This window comes from Gavialis gangeticus, unplaced genomic scaffold, assembly GCF_001723915.1.
Source record: "Gavialis gangeticus isolate Ggan-Ray unplaced genomic scaffold, GavGan_comp1, whole genome shotgun sequence".
Taxonomy (NCBI): Eukaryota; Metazoa; Chordata; order Crocodylia; family Gavialidae; genus Gavialis; species Gavialis gangeticus.
In genome coordinates, this window is record NW_017729029.1 from 71,061,671 (window position 1) to 71,083,588 (window position 21,918).

At 40.9% G+C, this 21,918-nt stretch overlaps 1 protein-coding gene across 3 annotated transcripts in view; it reads left to right on the forward strand.

Moving 5' to 3' along the window:
* The window catches only part of TLL1 (tolloid like 1), a 295,909-nt gene that overhangs the window by 237,163 nt on the left and 36,828 nt on the right, over positions 1-21,918 (forward strand). For all 3 annotated transcript variants that reach the window (XM_019521749.1, XM_019521750.1, XM_019521751.1), the window contains exons 13-16: positions 4,736-4,931; positions 6,418-6,543; positions 11,101-11,261; positions 16,432-16,612. In XM_019521749.1, coding sequence (XP_019377294.1) covers positions 4,736-4,931; positions 6,418-6,543; positions 11,101-11,261; positions 16,432-16,612 — 664 coding nt within the window. The remainder of the gene's footprint in view (positions 1-4,735; positions 4,932-6,417; positions 6,544-11,100; positions 11,262-16,431; positions 16,613-21,918) is intronic.

A 21,918-nucleotide genomic window follows, 5' to 3' on the forward strand; every position in this document is an offset into this window, starting at 1 on the left:
TCAGTTCAGATCTTCTCTGGAAATACAGCTGATTGTGGATTTCCTATATCAAGACTGATCAGTGTGCTCCTTACTTTCTTTATGAATTCAGATAAGGCAATAAGTAAAGGTGGTCAAGAATTTTTTGACAAGCTACAGCTATCCATGGAACCAACCATGTAAATGGCACCTTTGTCAAGAAGGTTTCAAATATTCAGGGTGTGTTTTTTTTCCTCTCTATCACTAACCCTAAATGTTCTGTATCCCATGGTTGGGGCACTTGCAGGGGATATGAGTAGACCTAGGTTCAAGTCCCTGCTCTTCCTAAATCAAAGTAAATACAGAAGGGAAGAGTGGGACTGGATCCTTGTTACCTCAGCTGAGTGCTGGCACCATGAGTCTATTAAGTATTCTGGCAGGTTTCTGTGGGGTTTTTATTTACTTATTTATTTAATGTTTGGGGGACAACTCTATGAAAAGTCTTATTTTAGTCCAGAAAAGTTAGAGATTTTGTTTTCTTGGCATTCCAAGAAACAGGTTGCTTGCCTCAGTGAGTCCATAAACCCCACTTAATTTTTCCTCGGGATTACCATCAGCTAACACGGCAAACATTACCAGCCTGTTGCACTAAACAGTATATAACACACAAGACACTAAAATTATAAGTGTTCTATGATATTATAATGTATGCGATTAATGGTAGTTACAGGTTAGTATACATTGACCGTCATTTAAATGCATCTTTACAATATATGCCTTTATCATTATTTGTGATTTGAAAGGGAAATGCTAAATAATATGATAAATTTGTTACTCTAGTTAGTAGTAATTGTCCAGCTTTTAATGGAATCTGTATTTTAATAGTATATGTGGTCTGATATGGTCATGCTGATAAATAAACACATGAAATCAATGTGGCCCCACAATAGAGCACTGTATTGAGACTTGGTTTTGACTTCTGTTGCTAGCTCTGCTAATGCCCTTGGTGATAATGATGCTGAACTCCCTTTTAAAGTGCTTTGAGACCTCATGGGAAAAGTGCTATATTATTATTATTATTATTTAACAACCACAACATTCCTGTGATATGGGCAAGTGCTGGAAGTATTTTTATCCTATTTTCCAAATAGGGAAACTAGTCCATAGAGTAAAATTTTCCAAATATGCAGTGTAATTTTTTTCCACAGGAAAATTCTTGTACTATCCTTAGCAAACCCATGCATATTTAAAACAAATGGAAACTTATTTGGCTGTTCTGACATGCAGAAGAACTTTCAGAGGCTGGATACAATACTTTCAAAGCTAGATACAATCCTCAGGTGAAGGTGGAAAGTTAGGAATCTTGGAATGCTTGATCTTTACTCTTTTCTATATGACAGAAGGATTGTATGTCAGAAAGCTGATCTGAACTTGTTCTCTGCTGCTTAGCCTGCTTATATCACTTATTCTTTAGATCTTCTTGAGATTTAAGGTGTCAGAAGAATGGGGTAAATGCATGCAATAGGCTATTTTAATATTGGTATATGAGGCAAAGTGAGTTTTTTGACACTGATGCCATGGTCTGAGCCACATCAGCCCCTTTCTCTAACTCCCACAGTTACTTGACATCATTTCACCTTGCATGCTCTTTCTGGTTATTGCTGCAAATGTCTCTATCTTAGGGATTTCTCTAGCTTTTTTTTCCTTCACCCCAGTCCTGTCATGTTTCTCTTCTGGGTTTCCTCAGGAGCCTTCAGCAACTGATGATTTATACTACTAACACAGTTACAGCCTTGTTTCTAAAAAGCATGTTTTATTTGTGAACAGTTTTCATGATTCTTTTTACCCACATGTAATTTGAAACAATGAGGTTTTTAGTTCTCCAATAAATAAAGTTATAGATCCAATCCAGTTGCCACTAAACTCAGCAAGAATCATCTTACTAATTTAAATAGGTTCTTAAACCCTGTAATGGGAAGCAAAACAGAATTTTGCAGCCTATCATAGCAGATTCTTGTGTAGCAGCACTGCCAGATATCATAGTATCATAATGTCCAAAAGTCTGAGGTACAGATTAGGAAAAAACATTTCAAATAAATCCTCTCTTATTTGGTGCCAAAAGATTTCAGTATCAGTTATTGCTTCTCCAAAAATGCTGTATTTATCCCCTCTTATGTTTTTGGGTGGTGTTACTTAATCTCTAAATATTGTTAGTACTGGCATCACTTGCAGTAGTACTGAACTAAAATATTAATATAGTAAAGTGATCACCTTACATGATTTTTTTTTTTAGTGTAAATCAATAGCACTTTATAAATGGGTTGATTTTTTTTTTTACTCTTAGGTGTTTAGCAATTTACCACTGTCCAAAATAGATTTTTATCTTTCTTTCTCTGCCAACAATGAAAAGTGATCATTAGAACGGAAACTCAGGAATTTTTCAATGTGTGTTGAGCACATGTAATTCAGACCTGCATTTGGCCTATAAAAAAAAAAAATTAAACTCCCTTTTTAAGTCGAATAATGCTCTAATAACACAGAAAAAGATGTTAAATTACAAGATTTGTCAAATGCCTTTATGCTGTAATAAAACCAAGATGTTAAGAAAACCCTACAATCATACTATTGATTTCAATTGCTTATAGAACTTTTCTCCCTACATCTGACTATAACAGTGGGTTTTTTATGTATTGGTGTTAATAACATTTTGCAAAAGTTGTACATGCACTAAATGTAATCATTGAAAAAAATCTAAGGTTAATATTAACATTTGGAATATGATGCAATCTGGTTAAAACATACCCTATAGAAAGCTTAAAACCTGTTATTTTATAGGATTTATATCTTGACTTTAGCAAGGCTTTTGCTATGGTCTCCCACAACATTCTTGCAAACAAGCTAAGGAAGTACAGTTTGGATGAATGGACTGTAAAGTGTATAGAAAAGTGTCTGGCTCAATGGTTAGTGGGCAGCCAGTATCAAGTGCAGTGCTCCAGTGGCCTCTCTTGAGGTCTGTCTTCTTAAGTATCTTCATCATTGACCTGGAAGATAGGATGCAGTGCATCCTCAGTAAGTTTTCAGGTGACACAAAGCTGAGGGGAATAGTAGATACACTGGTGGGTAGCACTAGGATTCAGAGAGACCTAGCCAAATTGGAGGATTGGATCGAAAGAAATGTCTCAAGGTTCAATAAGGAGAAGTGCAAAGTCCTGCACTTTGGATGGCACAATCCCATGCACCCGTACAGGGTGGGGACTGACTGACTAAGCAGCAGCTCTGTAGAAAAGGACCTGGGGGTTATAGGGGAAAATAAGCTGAATATGAGCCAACAGTGTGCCTTTGTTGCCAAGAAGGCTAATGGCATAGTGGGCTGCATTAGTAGGAGCATTGCCAACAGATTGAGGGAGGTGATTATTCCCCTCTATTCAGCATTGGTTAGGGCACATCTGGAGTACTGTATTCAGTTTTGGGCTCCCCACTACAGAAAGGGTTTGGACAAATTGGAGAGAGTTTAGCAGAGGACAATGAAAGCAGTTTGAGGGCTGGGGCATGTGATTTATGAGGAGAGACTGAGGGAACTTGGCTTATTTGGTTTGCAGAAGAGACAATTGAGAGGGGATTTAATAGCAGTTTTCAATGTGATTTCAAGAGGATGGATCTGGACTCTTCTCTGTGGTGGCAGGTGACAGAACAAGGAGCAGTGGTCTCAATTTGCAGCAATGGAAGTTTAATTTAGATAGTAGGAAAATTTTCCTCACAAGGAGGGTAGGAAAGTACTGGAACAGTTTACCTGGAGAGGTTGTGGGATCTTCATCCCTGGAGGTTTTTAAGACCTGGCTAGACAAAGTTTGGCTTAGAAGATCTAGTTAGGGGTGGTCCTGCTTTGAGCAGGGGGTTGGACTGGATGACCTCCTGAGGTCCCTTCCAACCTTAATTTTCTATGATTCTGTGATTTTTGGATGTTCAGTTGGGCATATGCCTCTGATTATGTTAGCTATATACACACAACTCCTGTTCAAACCATTACTAGGAAGACTGTGCTCCAAATTATCTGGACCTTTCTTACTGCGTATTCTAACTCTAGTTCTGATGCTGCTTATCATCCGAATACTTGGATAAATGGGCCATTTAACAGATTGAAAATGAAATGACAGTTTAAATATCAGTTCTGTTATTTTAGAAGCGAATTTCTAATTCCAGCCTGCTTCCCACACTGTGAAGGGGCCTGAAACTAATTATCCACTCCCTAATCCCCTCCCCACTACATATATTTTCCACACAAATTTTGCACTACCTTGAAAATGGAGGGAGAGCATAAAATGCATTTAATTTTGTATCTACATAAACAACACAAAGGAATGTGTTATAAATTATGATGTATTTAATATTTAACTCAATAAAACTTAAACTTTTTATTCTGTTAAAAGCTAGCACCTGATTTTTTTTAGACTTCCACATTAGAATGTACAGAAGCCTAGAGACCTCCCATTGAATTTTGATCAAACGTTTGGGGTTCACAAACAGTTTTGTTTACTATTTATTCCAAAGATACTTTAACTTAGCTGAGCTGTTATATCATATTTTAATGTTAAAATCATGCTTTTCCTTATAAAAATCAATGTAGTAATAAACAGTATTATTAATAAGCAGTTTTACATAACATGATCAGAGATCTATCCTTCATCAAAGTTTTTATTCTGTTATCAACAGAAAACGACTTGTGTTTAGGAATGTGTAATGTCCATGGTTTAAAAATATATTTTTGATGTCTTTACAGATTGAAAGACATGACAACTGTGCTTATGACTACTTAGAAGTTCGAGATGGAACCAGTGAAAATAGTCCTTTGATTGGCCATTTCTGTGGCTATGATAAGCCAGATGATATTAGATCTACCTCCAATACCCTGTGGATGAAGTTTGTTTCTGATGGAACTGTTAACAAAGCAGGGTTTGCTGCTAACTTTTTTAAAGGTATTTATTAAAATAAGGTTTGTGGAGGAGGGATCTGTCTCTCAAGTCATAATGCAGAAGAATTTAAAAAAAATTCTGTTATGCTATGATAGATATTAAAGACAAAGCTTAGGAGGGGTATAAGTTAAAATTAATTTTAATTTCTATTCCTATTAGAATGAATTTGCCTAATTTGTCATGGCCTTTTCCTGTATATTATTACTGTAGTTGTGTATACTTTTGCAAGGTAGGAGTTAATGCCACTGCTGCTCATTGCCCTTTTCCCCTACTGCTGATTTTAGTCACCACAGCCGTTAATGATAGTAAATGCAGGTATCAAATTTAGGCAAGAATAGTTCAAGCAAATTAACAAACATGTAGATGCATTAAAGCACATTAATGCTAACTTGGGACTAACTTTATTCCCAAGTCAATCCACAGACATCGCTAATGGGTTTTAATACATGCACATGTAGACACCTGTGTAAACCTGCTTAATGCATATTAAGATAATGTGCATCAAATTTAGGCATGCTTAAATGCATGTGTAAAACACCCCTAATATCCAAAGAGGTTTGGGGGACAGTGCCTTGTCTAGCATGTGTCAGTTGTCATTCCACATGCATCTACACTGGTCAGCCCACTGCAAGCATAGTGGCAAGGTCCACCCAATCTACACCCTGTCCTGCCTTCCTGGATAGGATGGGAAAGTGAAGCATGTGGCTCTGGCTTTCCCTCCACTTGGCAGCCTATGGTGAAGCAAGTGCATGCACAAAAGTAAGGGGACAGCCATTTATTCTCTTGTGTGGTCACAATGGGCTAGTGATGATTAAGCTTGTACCATCAATCTAAACTCTGCACTAGCACAGTGAAAGCTATAGATGTAAAAGTAGGAGGGAAAGGGTTGTTTTTGTTATATTGTTTAATTTCAAAAGAAAGCATTCTCCATGTTTATCACTGTGTAATGACATATTTCTGTACCTCAGGTATATTTGGCCTGAATATAATGAGCATATTTTAAAGCTAGAAGAGTTAATACTGTATTCCTTTTTTCCTGCTGTATCTTGTTCTCTTTAATATCAGGAGAATGAAAACCTGGAATTTGAGGATTCCATTAATCTGGTTTTGAGTATGAATACAGGATAATGTACAGATTCATTCTGTTGGAGATAAAGTGCCCTTCAGCTGACCCTGATGTGGATTTCCAATCATTCTCTCAGTACTTTACACAACCTTTAGATTGCTGCAGCCTAAATTATTGAATGCAAGCTTATAAATGAGGTCTGCAGCTGTCAGTTGCTGTTGTTGTGAAACAGGAGAACATAAGCTTTATTTTCTCATTGCAGGTTCATAACAATTTAAAAACACTGTAGTCAGCAGACATGATGTGTTATTTAGTACAAGTTACAATGGTGTGCATGCAACAAGCTGGAGAGCTATTTAGTTAGCTGTGAAAAAGGTAAAGACTTATTAATTAAGCTTTCTCCATTCCTTTCTATCTTGATAGAGGAAGATGAATGTGCCAAACCTGACAATGGAGGCTGTGAACAGCGATGTGTGAATACTCTGGGCAGCTATCAGTGTGCTTGTGATCCTGGGTATGAACTTGCACCTGATAAAAAGAGTTGTGAAGGTACAGTATGCCACTAGGGCTAGGGACAGACATTCAAAAAGCCTGAGCCTGAATTGATTCAATCTTTGCAGCTTGCTCTAACCTGGCTAGGCTAAATCAGTTTTGTAACCAGACAGACATCTCAGAAATGCAGGCACGTGCCTGCAGTGGCTCAGGGTAGAAGCTGGAGGGCACTAGAGTAGCCCTCCCTTCCTTCCACAGGACTGAGCTGAGAGGGGTATGGCCGGGCTCTGGCAGGAACTCTAATTAGCCCAGCAGGGAATTGATAACAGTGTTTATCACCCAATTAAGAAAACAACAGAGGGACAGTACCAGCTACTTGTTGATTCTGCCTGTTGATTCTGCCTGTTGATTCAGCATGGACCATAGCCAGCATGGGTCTGCTAGCTAATACACCAACAGCTCTTCAGCAAGGCAGAGGGGAGGAAGGAATTCCTGACTAGCAGGGAGTGGTGGTGAGGGGAAGGGGGAAGCAGCCTGCAGTCTCTATCAAGCTCCAGCCAGAGAGCATGCCGAGATGCTGGGGGTGCCTGGTTTATCTTAAACCAGTAGTGGGTGTGGGACAGACGTTGCAAAACCGGTTTGACCCAAATCAGTTAAGTCTGATACAACATTCAACCAGGTTATCTCAAACCAGTTTCAGCTATTTTCAAACTGGTTTATATGCATTGAACATCTGTTCTGTTACAGGTTCAAATCAGTTTCTGATCACTTAAACCAGTTTATGTGTAATGTCTGTCCCTAACCTAGTTGTTAAGGTCCTAGATTACATTTTACAAAGCCATTTTACAGTACGTTTTTCATGTGCTGTGATTTAAGCAGGAATTTGTCTAGGTATGAGTATCCACTTGGGAAAACAGTGAGATAGCTTCACGCTAGGAAACAGTAGTATGTCTATAATATACTACTGCCTATCTATAATAGTCTTATTCATCAATTGTAAATTTACCCTGTTCAGGCTTTATCGTCAGTACAATGATATACAGTGGAGTATGGTTAATTCGTACTTTACTGATCCACTCTGTAATTTCACTTCATAACACTGTAGTCTTTCCCCATGTGTTAGCAAAGATTTACTCACAGAGCAATATATTGAGGTATTATATTTCAAAGGCATCATTATTATTATTATAAAATTATCTGACATTAGTTCATTAATATACTACAGTGTGTCATAATAAATAAACTAAGCTTCATGTGCTTATTACATGAAATATTTATTTATTGTTATAATGATATATTTGTGATATGTTTTCATGCACTAATTTGCCAAATTCAGTAGTTTGCCATGTGTTTCTGATGTTTGGTTTTAAACTTTGCTCCTACCTACATTTTCTTTCTTATTTAAAATATAATTTGTCATCAAAACTATCTATTAAAAACAAGGAAATAAAAATATATATATTTATATAAATCAAAATATATATGATCAGCACTATTGTTTATTAAAATAGTAGGAATAATATGAAGTGAGTTCAAAAACACCAGTCAATTCAAACATGTTATATTTTATCTTTGTCTGAATATTGTAATATGTCTGAAAAAGTGCAACTTCCTTTACATGAAGTTAAAACTACAATTTCTAAATTCTCTAGGTATGTGAACAGATTTATGAGACTGTTTTAACAGTTATTTTCTGTTTAGTTCCCTCATCTTTTTCTTGCCACAATAATAGGCATGTATGAGGCATTTTAGTTCCTTTTAGGTCATTGACAATGAAAACATATGGTAGTTCATAAACCATGATTTTTTCTCAGTTTTTTTAACGTGTATCAAAATGAGCCCATATTCCAAAAGTTTCTTATGACAAGGGCTAAGTACAGACAGTCAAAATGCCTTTGGCTGAATTGAATCAATCTTTGCAGGTTAGTCCTAAACTGTGTAGATTGAAACAATAAGCGAGCAAACAGACATTCACTTTTGATTCCAGAAATTCAGCCACATGCCTGCAGTTGCCAAGGCCAGAAGCTGGGAGGTGCTAGAGCACACCTCTTTGCTTGGCTGGAGCAGAAGGCTTGGGCCAAAGCTAGCTGCCCACCCTGTGAGGTGGGGAGGGGACTTTGGGGGAGGAAGATATTTAGGAGGAAGTACTTCTGAGTGGTGCTACATTAGCTAGTACCACAACCAAAAGAGACCTGAGGGTCATGATCAACCATAAAATGAACATAAGTCACCAGTGCAATGCTATAGCTGGCAAAGTGAACAACACTGTGGCACGCATCAACCAATACATTGCAAGCAAGACTAAAGATGTTTGTCTCCACTGTGGCTAGGTGGCAGAGAGACGCAACAGCAGCAGTGGCTGGGTTCGAGGCACCAGCCTGCTACAGACATGAGTTGGGTTGATTTGTCCTCAGCTGGAATACTGTGTCCAGTTCTGGGTGCAGCATTCAAGAGGGATGTGAAGAAGCTGGAACGAGTTGAAAGGAGGGCCACATGAATGATTAGATGTCTGGAGAGCAGACCATATGAGGAGAGGCTGAGGGACTTGGGGCTGTTCAGCCTGGAGAAGAGAAGATTCAGAGGGGATTTGCCGGCAGCCTTTAAGTATACAGTATAAGGGGTGAACATCAGGGTCTAGGATAACACCTGTTCACCAAGGCACCCCAGGAGAAGATTAGGAATAATGGTCATAAAGTGATAGAGGGTTGCTTCAGATTAGACATTAGGAAAAACTACTTTACAGTTCACATGTCCGTAATCTGGAATAGACTCCCCCCAGAGGTGGTACAATCATCTTCCCTCAAAAGACAACTGGATACTCACCTCGCTGGGGTCATCTGACCTCAGCAGTCTTTCCTGCATGGAGCAGGGGCGCTGGACCTGATGATCTCTGAGGTCCCTTCCAGCCCTTAATTTCTGTGAACCTATGAATCTTAGCACTTGCTTACTAGCTGGAGGCACAGTTCTTATGAGAACTGGCACAAACTAGATGAAAACAGACATCACCTTTGTGCTGCCATAAAAATGTTGTGGTGGCACAAAATGAGAGCAAAAAGACATAAATACCTGCTGTCATACTACAAGTGCTTAAATTTGTGACTGCAAGAAAAAGTGGTATTAAATTTGGCCACTTTATCTGTCTGCTTATGGCAGAAGAACTTGGGCTGTGTGAAGCTGCCCAGGCTCTCCTGACTCCTGGGGGAAGGAGCTCTGTGGGTTTGAGGGGCAAATTCAATCCCCTCAAGCCTTGGGAGTGCCAGCCTTGGTTTCCAGCGTACCAAGGCCCATCCCCCTAGGGGACATGTCTGAGGTGTGGGGAAAGTCAGGGCTTTGGGATGTGTCTGCAGAGGGACCCCAGTGTGACTTCCTCCCTCTCAGTTTGCAAGTGCATGGGGGGAAATCCCTTACAAAGAGATTTTCCTCTAGGCACCTGCAAACCCAGGGCAGGTACCTGAGCTTTACCTGCCTGCAGATGCACCCTACGTTGCACTGTGCATGCCCAGAAGAACCATCATGTTTGATCCAGTTTGCCCAATGTCTGTATAAATCATGCACTTCAGTGGGGCTTTTTTAACACTTTTATATAATAGCTGATTGAATCAGCTTTAGATAAAAGCACCCAAAAGCCCCTCTGAAATGCATGATCTATACAAATGCTGCGGAGCCGGGTTGACCTAACATACTGGTAAAGGACGGGGTGGGGGGTTTATTTTTCATATCCATCAGCAGCCTTAGTAATGCCAATAGAGTACCACAGCCATTGTGAGTACCACAGATGGAGCAGAGCAGTACTAAACATCTCTCCTTGACTTTTTAAAATATGAAGCCAGGTTGTCAGATGAATACACTTAGGCTTCACTGACTTAGACTGTTCATTCTCTACTATCTGTTGCACTTTTGGTGATACAATATTGTTCTCCGATATGACTAAATAGCTTTTTCTTTTTTAAAGAGGAAAACGAGTGACAAATAATAGAACAACATACACTTTTAAAAAACTCAGGATTGCTGGTGTTTACAACATTTTTAAATTGCCTAATGGCCATTCAAATATTTAAGAATGAACCATGAATAACAGAGTATAGAATTTGGGAAGTTTATATTGATATATTTTTATTTTTAACAAAGTTAAATCTTATGTATGAATAATATCTGGCTACTACCACTGGGTAAAGGGCAACTAAGATGGACTACAGTTAGGAAGAGGCACATTTATATAAGCTAGGGAGAAAAGACTTCTTTGGATAAGGTATTTTGGAGAAGGAGTAAGGGAAAGGAAGAGTATTCTGGTAATCCTGTGATATTCAAAGAAGAGGGAAGTCAAACCCTGCCAACTGTGATAGGGTTAAAGACTGAATTTGAAAAGAAAGAGAAATCAGAGGCTATGATAAAGTGGCTGTGAAGCACTGAAATTCATTCACACTTTTTTACATCAGATTGTAAGACGTTCAGCGTGGAGACTATGTATTTCTTTGTATTCAGATCATGCACAGTACAGTAGAGCCCTGTTTCTGGCAGGGATGAACCTTTTATTTAAAAATGCTTCTCCTCATAGCAAAATGTGGTTTCAGCAAATAAGTGATGCTTTCCCTTTTTTTTTATTTTACATTTCAGCTGCCTGTGGAGGGCTTTTGACAAAGCTAAATGGAACTATAACCACACCAGGGTGGCCCAAAGAATATCCTCCAAACAAAAACTGTGTGTGGCAGGTGGTTGCTCCCACTCAATACAGAATTTCAATGAAGTTTGAGTTTTTCGAATTAGAAGGGAATGAAGTAAGTAACCACAAACTGTGGCTTACACAATATCCTATTCTAAACAGTTACACGATTGTTCACAAATAGATATTGTCTCATACAACAATTACTGCCTCGGATACTGGCATTTTCCATCAAAATTCTTGTTTTCTTTGATTTTACCGGAACTTGAGGACTGTTTCTAGATTCTTTTAGAATAAAAATGGAAGGTTTTGTTCTTTTCTAAGTATGTACTTATTAAAGGAAACCTTAAAAAATGTTTTCTTCTGGAGCTGACTTGTCAACAAACTAAACAAACTAAATGGCTGGTGAGACTTTGAATTGGAGACTTCAGGAAAAAGCAAAAATTCTTGTTAACATTGAGTGTGAACATTAAGCAAACAGAGAAACTTTAGAGTAGTATAAGAAGTATAATAATTCACCATAGAATGAAATAAAAAAGGTCGACATCAAAATAAATTTCTTAAAGTTGAGAACTACTTGGATTGTGAAATTAACTTCATCAGAATATTTTGAATCTCCATTAATCTAGATTATTAACTGCACTGCATACTGGAAAGAGAAAATTAGTCATCTTCATCTATAAAAGTACATAGTTTACTAAAATGTATTTACGTGTTATACAAATTATAATATCTCAACTCTAATATTATTGTAGGCAAAAATTCAGCCATCTTTAATCATTTAATTTCATTTGGTCATAATTGGTGCCTGTACATGAACAGTGAGGCTGCTCCGATGCACTTCAATTACTGTGCTCCAGCAGCCTCCTGCGTCTCATGTATCAGTGTCCCTGAACTTCAAAATGGTGGCAGGGGTGCTTTATTTAAAAGTTGGGGCACTTTATCTAAAGCTCACTCGACAAGCTTTAGATAAAGCACCCTGTGACAGGAGTATCTCGCTGGAGCCTTTCTATTGGTGGCTCCTTTTCCTCCCCTACACCGCAGCCCAAGGCTCGCAGATGGTACTTGACATGGTTTGCCCTATGCCTTGGCCCTCTTCTTTACTTCTGGGGCCCCTCTCTGCCCCCTCCCGCTCCGGGCTTCTCACTGCCTCCTCTCACTCCAGGGCTCCTTTCTGCCCCCCCCACTCACTCTGGGGCTCCTCTCTGTCCCCCCCCCACTCACTCCGGGGCTGGGGCCAATGCGCCCCCAAACAATGCTGCACCCTCTCCAGCGCCAGGAAACCCCATGCTACCGTGGAGCTCCTATGAGGCCTCCTCCACCCCTAATAGCCTCACCCAGTCCTCCGGTTTTATAAAACTACAAACAGAAAACGCAAGCTCCTGGGCTGTAACATAAACTCTAAACCATCCGGTCAAAACCATGTTCTATCCCTACCGGGAATACTCCAAGTCAGACTGCAGGAGCATCCCCTGGCTGCCACTATATCTCTTCACTGGCTGAGCTCCCCCCTCCTTGGCTACCAGAGAGGAACTGCCCTCCTGGCCTCATCCTTGGGCTAAGAAGGGGCGAAGCCCTGCCCCTTCCTGTCAGCTGATCCCCTTGGTTCCCCTAGCAACCAGCACCTGTGCTGCCCCGGAGACTGACAGTTGCGCCTCCCCTTTCTCACCACTAGGGGCCTCTCTTGAGCTGTCCCTGCTCTCAGGTGCAGGGCACCTAAGTGCTCTGCGACACACCCCCAACACCATTTTGAAGTGTAGGCACGCTGATATACGAGAGGCTGTGAATGCTTTAATTAGAGCGGCTCTTAGATCCACTCTAATTAAAGGTCCCCCACCGCCCTGTACTCATTTGAACAAAATATTTCCATTCAATGTTTTTGTAATGTTCTACAGCTTGACTACATGAAAACTATATTTATTTCAAATGGCCCTGTAGTATTTTAAGCTTTGAGAGAAATCAATGGTTTTCATTCAGTTGCATTTTTATTATTTGAAAATGATATCCTTCTTTTGGGGAAAAAAAAATCCTACATTTTGTTTGTTGGCTTTCATTCTAGGCTTGAAAAACTTGTGTGTTTCAGTATTTCAGTTGTGTATACGAATAGGTTTTTGCACATATAGATCAGAAAGTTAGACAATTCCATGTTTTTCCCCCCAAGGTAAACATAGATTTTAAATACACACAAAACAAGGCCCAGAATAAAATTGGAGAATAAAGGTAAATCTTCAATGGCTGACTTTGAGTTTATGGCAATATTTTAGAGATTTGCTTCTGAAAACTACTGAAATTTTAAATTGTGTATGCTTCACGTATTGATTGAAAATGTTCAACGTATCACCACCAATAAAATGTTTAAAATATCACCAATATTACCATTTGCAAAACATTAATCTGCATTTGTACTGAAATTTGTACAGCTAAATCAGGGTCTCAACTGAAGTAATCAAACATATTTTCAAAAACTATTACACACACACAAAATGAAGAAAATACAATTTCTCTGGCAGCCAAAGACCCGTGTTACTTAAGGGGAAGACACAGTAGGCTAGCCTGGCTCTGTAGGCAGGCAACTGGGCCAAGGCTAGCTGAACAGTGATTAGCTGGGATACTGTTGTAGATTTCTAGACAGCCAGAAGATAAAGGCTGCAAGCAGCATGGCTGAGCTGCTTGCAGCAGGGAGGGGCAGGCTGCCGCTTAGGCAAAAGAAGAAAAACCTGTGCATGATTAGGGAGTCACCAGACCAAAAAGGGCAGGGCTTCAGGGCGTATAAAACTAGCACTTGGAGGGAGGAGGTCAGTCAGGCTCAGTGCGTTGCAGGTAATAGAGCTCCCAGGGCAAAAGTCAGCAGGAGACCACCCAACAGGTACCAAACCACACTGAGAGGTGATAGCTTCAAGGGGAGGAGCGCTGGCAAGATGTCTTTTACCTGGAGTGGTGGAGATTTTTGTTTGAAAGTGGCTGCTTGTATGTTTGTTTTTTTTGTAGTTAAGTTTACAACTGGAGGCCCCAAAGTGTCTACTACAGGAGCAGTACGGAGGCCACAGGGGTGCCTGAGGAACACCCAGTTTAGAGTCTTACCTGGGTTGGTGACCTCAGAGGCTGGAACTGAGACAGAGCAAGACAGGGCTATGGACCCAGAGCCTGAGAAGTTCAAGACCGGGGCCAAGGGCCTGGAGGCTGAAAAGGGGCGAGATGAGGCTAGGGCCCAGAAGCTGAGTTCCAAGTCAATGGGCCTAGGGCGGGGGGCAAAGGAAAGGCTGAAGCCCCAATGAAGGTTTGAGGCCTGAGGGGGATAAGCACTGTAGTAGAGCTGGGTGGCCTCTTGAAATTTATACCATATACCATGGATGGGCATCTCCTGGCATAGGTATCAGAGTGTGATAAGCAAAAGCTTTTTGCTTGGCATGTGCCCCTTGGAGCAGACAGCAGGGAAGGGGCTGGGGCTGCACTGCCACAATAGGGATCAGGCCTGTCATGGTTCCACCCTGCTCCCCATCCACCCTGGCATGCCAACATCTTACAAGTCAAGGTTGCGGGTGTTTTTGGCACTGCCCCAAAATGTTGCCAGCCCCTGCCATATATAATTTGCAAGATATGTGCATAGCTATAGGGGCAGATGGAGGCTACAGACTCAGTCCATAAGGTGCCCTGTGTCACAGGATGCCAATAGAGCCAGAAAGCCTGCAACTGATTGCTCAAGTGGCGAGTTTGCAGTTGAAAATCTCCCAACCCCCTCAAGGCACGTGAAGGGCCCAGACTTTCCCATGGGTCCAGTCATTTAACAGGTGTCACGTTCCCCAACTACCAAATTCATGGGCTCATTGGAGTCACAAGCTAGATGATGTGGCACTGGCGCTGGATCTGTCCCTGGGCCAGGTATTAAGCATCCCTGGTCTAAATACATATTCATTTTATGAGAGGTTCCATTAACTGTGAAACTATTTTTGTGGAATAAATAGTTTTTAGATTGGCTTGGTTATATTTACAAGTAACTGTAAATACTATGCTAATAAAAAAATTAATATGCTTGTACTTCTATCAAAGTTTTATATGGTGCTATATAAAGGAAACTAAACTACAAAGTCTACACTTGGATAAAGGTCTACTTAAAACCCACTAAAACATCACAATTCACCTTAATATATAATCTTTGTATAGAGAAGGATATTGAGATTTATTAACATTATTGGAACCTGTATTTATAAATCCGATGGCACTGAGATGAGATTTAGCTCAAAACTAGATCAGTAAAAATAAACTTTATCTGTTAAGTTAATATTGTTTCTGTTAAGAGTTTTACATCTAATCATAATTGAATTAGCTGTGTTTCCACATCTCTAATTATAAGTACTTTTCAAATATTAGTTTGGAAGCATTAAAGTATGGGGAAACATTGAAAATTATATTAATAATTTATAAGCAACAAAAACCAAAATAATCTTGCATGTGTGTACTTGGATTTAATGCACAATCTGTTTCCTATCCGAATCTTTCAGGCTACTGTTTTCTCTTAAGCTATTAATTGCAGACAAGCAGGACATTTTTGATTAAATGATTGATAGTTGAGCTTAAGAAGCTTAGAAGTTTTTTTGGGTGGAAGGTTTTATATGGACACGGGATTATGCACTGAAAGTATTATCATGAGTAGTCGGTCTTGCATAAGGGGTGATTTTTTTTTTTTTTAACTGCTTAATGAAAATTACATGTATTAGCCTGTTGCATTATAGATGAACTACTGTTAAAAAAAAAATGTGTTAGGATTAATACTGAAGATTTATATTCTCATAAGTAAATAAACTTGGTTTGTCCCATTTCCCTATAAAAGGCATTACATTTTGTTTAAAGGTATAGGGTCCAATATTAACATTCATAGTTTTTGAATTCTTGTTCATCAACTGAAAATGGTTTTTATTCTTCAAAGTGGACGTTCACAGGTCTTAGCCCAATGTCTTCAGACTACTTTTTTCCTTCTCAATTCAATGGCTGAATTCTTAAACATTTTAAAATTTAGATTATATGGATGTGTGTGTATGTTATATGAATGAATTTTGTCCAAAAAGACATAATTTTTAAACATCTAATTTCTAGATATGTTTTAGTGAGCCTGCAAATATATTGGAATAAGATCAACACTGATCTCTAGAATTTGAGATTTGCAGCAAAAGATGCTAATAATATTATTAAATACTTTATTTATTGATGACTTAATGTCAAAGTAACGTAAAAGATCATACATTTTAAGTAAAAGATCATTTGATTAAAACAAAGATCTTTGTTCTCAGGTTTGCAAATATGATTATGTGGAGATCCGTAGTGGCCTTTCTTCTGATTCTAAACTGCATGGTAAATTTTGTGGTACAGAAGTGCCTGAAGTGATCACATCACAGTACAACAACATGAGAATTGAGTTCAGATCTGACAACACTGTCTCAAAGAAAGGCTTCAAGGCCCATTTCTTTTCAGGTACTGAAAATCCCTCCTATGTATTAACAGATGCTTCTGAATACAAAGTGTCTAGATGCAGTGGATATTGTTCATGTGTGATAAATATAAAATGCCTTTTTCCTTCTGCTTATAACATTTCAATTTTCTGTTAAAAAATAGAAATAGCTGTTCTTTCTTCTTATATTGTCTTGAATTGAAATATAGGCCTATAATAGGAAAATCTCACAAAGTGTGACCAACATTATCACAATTTTTGTTCTATTTTTTTAATCCCAATCATAATGTGATATAGATGATATACTACTTTTATTTGTATTTCTATAGTACTACCTTTTTGTTTAATCATATGCTAATCTCACTGGTACAAGACAGATCATCCATTGATGGAAACTGTGATAACTCCACTGACTTTAGTGTAGCAAAACTGTTTACACCAGCTGCACATGTGCATCATTGACTTCAGTGGAACTACTTGCATGAGTCAAATTAAGCCTATAAGCAGATATATGGGGCGGGAGGGGTTTAGTAAGTATATATGTAGGGCTACATAATAATAATTTGTTTTTGTGGCAGGATGTTCCCTATTGATAACAATAGAATTATTCTTAGGTTGGTGCGGGTTCATTTAAGCATAAGGACTAGGGACAGAGATTTAAAAAGCCTGAGCCTGGATTGATACAATCTTTGCAGGTTAGTCCAACCTGCAGTGCTTGAACTAATTTGGAGGTGGATAGACATTCCCTTTTCATTCCAGAAATGCAGGAACATGCCTGAACTGGCTCAAGCTAGAAGCTGGAGGCGCTATAGCAGCCCTCCCTTCCCTTTCATAGTGCTGAGCTGAGGGAGGGGTGTGGGCAGGCCCCTACAGGACACTCTGATTAGGGAGGAGTTCTCCCCCCCTGCTGTTAATAACAGTGCATTTAGTTACACATCAGGGAGTTGCACAGGGAGTTGTTAGCATTTATCAGCCCATCAAACAAAACAAAGCTTCTCTCATTAGTTCAAGCTCTTCTTTAAACAACTTTTACCAAGGAAGGAATGGAGGGATGTTACCAGCTACCTGTTGATTAGCTCCAAAAAGCCCTGTGCCAATACTGTCCTGTCTGCCTTTGTCCTGTCTCTCATAGCACGGACTGTAGCCAGCATGTGGTATGCTAGCTAGTGCTGAGAGGTGTCTGTGTAAGGCAGAGGGGAGGGGGGAATCCCTGCTTGAGCAGCGAGTGGTGAAAGGGGAGCAGGGGAAAGCCAGGCACACTGCTATACCTGCAGCCTCTGTCAGAGCTGCAGGGGAGGAGCCAGCCCAGTTCTCTGGAGCAGAGAGCCCTACCCAGAGCTACAAACTCTCTGGGATGCTGGGGGACTCTGGTTTAACTAAAACCAGGAAGAGGTCTGGGACAGACATTGCATAAACTGGTTTCAGCCATTTTCAGACTGGTTTATATGTACTGAACATCTGTTCTGTTACAGGTTTAAACCAATTTCTGATCACTTAAACCAGTTTATGTGTAATGTCTTTCCCTAGACAATTTGTTACAGTATCTGGAATCTTACCCCTAGTTTTCTAAGAGTTAAGCTTCTGGCAATCTAGATATTTAGTTATATTTAGCATTTAATGTTTTTCTAGCATATATTAATACTAGGATTTTGTTATAGTGCAGAAGTCTAAGTGAAATAAATTTCTGCTCTGGTAAATGATGAATGACTACAGTTTTGCAACCAAGCTAAACGTATGATGCAGTGTATTGTATAAAATGACATTGCCTAGAATTTTTACGAAGTGGTTAAAATATCCATCTGAGGCTGTATGTATAAGGATAAGATGCCTATAATGTAGCAGTCCTGAAAGGCAGTTTGTTTTTTTTATATCTCCTTAGATAGTTTATACTAATAGTGAGGAAAGAGCAAAGAAAGTGGTGTTTCCCAAACAAGGAAACAAAAAATTAGCAAGTGTTTTACCTCTTGAAATCTTTAAATATATTGTATTTGCTTGTAATTACATTCTTGTGGGCAAGGTCATTCAGATCAGTTTCTGGTTTGTATAAATGGCATCTTTGCAGTCAAATAATTTTATTTTCCTTGTAAAATATCATTTTAGATTATTGTAAAGCTTTAAGTTTAACTGCATGTCTAGAGTAAATGTCTATGTGCATACAGCTTAAGAGTGTCATCCACCAGTGAATAATCCTGTTTTATATACACAGGCTCAATAATCCTACCTGTTACATTAGAAAGGATTACTTACATGAGTAAAAGTGAGCACAGTCACTGTTGGTATATATTAGCTATGTTTCCCAGTTTAACCTTATTGGGCGCATCCAGATGAGAACACACGTGCCTCTTGCAGCATTTCAAACCAGTTTCAGATGCTGCAAGAGGCACATTGCGAATGAAAAAATGTTCCCCACACTGCATATTTGCAACATGGGCTTAAAATTTGATACCTGGAAATCCAAGTATCAAAAAACCCACAGAAAAAAAGCGGGGCAGGGCATGGTTCAGGACCGTGCCCTGAGGTGCACCCGGAGACTGGGGTCCTCCAAAGAGATGCTCTGGTAGCCAGCCAGAACATCTCTATGGTTGCCCCTTGCCCCGTGCTGCAGCACACTGCCTCCCTGTGTGGGGCAAGGAATGGTGCAGGCTGCAGTGACCTGGACCTCAGCTCTGCCCCTAGGTAAGTAGGGAGTGGGGGTGGAGGGGACTGAAGCAGGGGCTGTGTGAGTATGGGGGACAGTGTGTGTTGGGGTAGCTGCTGTGGAGGGCTGGGTTCCCTGCCTGTCCCTTGCAGGGCCCACAGCCATCCCACAGCAGCAACAGCCATCAGGGCACTCAGTGCCCTCTTGGCACAGTCCCCCCACCGTCGCAGCATGGTGTGGGCTGCCTGGCACCTGGCACTTCCTGTGCCACTTTGCCCTGGCCTGGCCTGGCCTGACCTGGCCCAGAGCGGGGATGTGCACCTTCAGGCGGGACCAAGCCACTTGGGCTGTAACCCAGGGCCTGGCACCACTCACACGGACCATGTCTAATGCTGGGCCAGGTCCTGCTCCCACAGGCCCCACACGCCATCAGGCTCGGCCAGATCCATGGAGGCAGAACATGGCCCAGCATGACACGTGGCCCCTGCAATCAGTGCCAGGCCCTGGGTGATAGCCCAAGGGGCCTGGTCCTGCCCAAAGGTGCATAGCCCCAGGCCAGGCCAGGCCCATGTTATGTTGCACATGCAGTGCTGGGTGCCAGGCAGCTTGGGTCACGCTGCGCTGTCTTGCACTGCCCTGCACCGTGGGGGGGCTGTGCCAGGAGGGCTCTGAACAACCCGATGACTACTGCTGTTGTGGAAGGGGCATGTGTGCCATGTGAAGTGAGGGGAGCTGTCAGTGAGCTGTGCAGGAGGGATGTGCCTTTTGGGGGGCAGGAGACTCACCCCTCCTGAGCAGCCCCTCACACCCATAGTCCCCCCACAATTCACGCACATACACAACCACAAACCACAAGCCCCATACCCTCCCCAAACTTCACACCCACAAACCCTACATCCCCCACACAAATCTCATACCCTGCATGCCCAGCCAGCTACATGGGATGGGAAGGGAACTGCTGGTGGGAGCAGCGGGTGCAGGGGCCTCTGCCACACTGCAGCCCTGCCCTGTGCTCACATGTGGCCCCAGCCTGGGGGGACTCCTGATCCCAGGAATCACTTGGGAGGTGTGATGGGCTGGGGGCAAGGGTGCAGGTGGCAGCAGGGGGTTGTGAGAGAGAAATGAGGGTTGGGGTGGGGGAATGCTCAGGGTAGGAAAGATCTCCAGAGCCAGGCTTAGAGCCCTCCTGACCTCCTAGAACAGCCTGTGCAGGAGGAGGCTGGCCTGGGAGGAAAGGGCCCAGCTCAGTCCCTGATCCCCAGTCAAGGGTTTCCAGGGGATAGCAGGGAGCAGAACAGGAAGGGCTGGCACTGCTCAGAGCCACAAAGCAGCGGGTGGGACAGCTGCGGTTGGACTCATGTTCTGGTGCTGGGACAGAGCTGTCACTGGGAAGGAGCTATTAGGGGCAGGCAGGGGCTGTGGGCCAGGAGTGGGGACTGAGGAGTGGCGCATGCTGTGGGTTGATTGTGAGGGGCAGGGGCAGGGCACTGGCATATCAGTGCTGCTCAGTGCCGTACATCCTGGTGAGCAAAGGAGGTAGGGGAAGCTCTGATTTTTCTATGACAAAAAAACCAAAAGTAAATGCCAAAGTGTATAGATATCCATATAAAATCCATTTTATGATGATAGAGGAACTGGTAGGGTTCCAAATTGATTTAAATCTGTAAATATTCAATAAAACATTGCCCAGCTGATCTCTCTCTATATAGTTGCATTACATTTTAATAGTGAAAGAACACTATTTTGGGTATTTTTAACGAGGGGCCAGCACAGGGGCAGGTTTTTATACTGGTAGGGCAGCACAGTTGGCACAACTTGCCCCACACACAAAGCGCATGTCTGGGCATGTTTAATGAGGCAAAAATCCCTGGCGCAAATTTTTGCCGCTCCTATATTAGCTGCTGCAAGCGCACGTGCCTGCATGTGTGGATGTGCCCATTGTTTTGATACCTATGGAGTTAAGCCACCAATAAGGGTAGCTCTGACATTAATTACAATATTCTTATTAGTCATAGCCCCAAAATGACTGTTTGAAAGTTTAAATTCTGAATTGTGTTCAAGAAATATTTTTACATATCTTTTAATTTTCAATGTTTTAAAACTATTAGTGATTTTTATATTACAAATTGGTCTTGTATTATAAAGAACTTAGATTATATTATCAAGAGAGTAGGGTTGTTGTTCATGAAATGTAAGTAAAGGACTTGTGAACCTTAGGAACTGTTATTTTTCCTTTTTTCCTTGTTAAATTATTTTCAGGGACTGCTTTACTTTTTTTCTTTTCTTATCTAGGTTTGAAAACTAATGTAGTTTACACATAATCTTAATGGTCTGTTATGGAGTAAATCTTCAGGAACTTACCCAAGAAATGAATCTGAACTAAAATGTCTCTCTAGCTAGGAAACCTGCATTGTGTCCTTGGAAGAGTAGATGTGATTTCTGACCCGTCAAAAGCTAGGCTAATCCAAATGAGTATTTTGTATTCTGTATATCTTATATAATGCATTTATTTTTCATTAGATTATTTTAACTCCTCTTTCATAGTCTCTGGGATCATCTACATGTGCAACTAGGGTGAAGAAATAAACTCTGGTACAGATTGTGCCAGAGTTTATTTCTCCCAGGCACAGAGTTTCCATGTGTGCTCATGAATGCAGCATGTTGAGCTGGGGTGGCGAAGCCCCTGGCTGG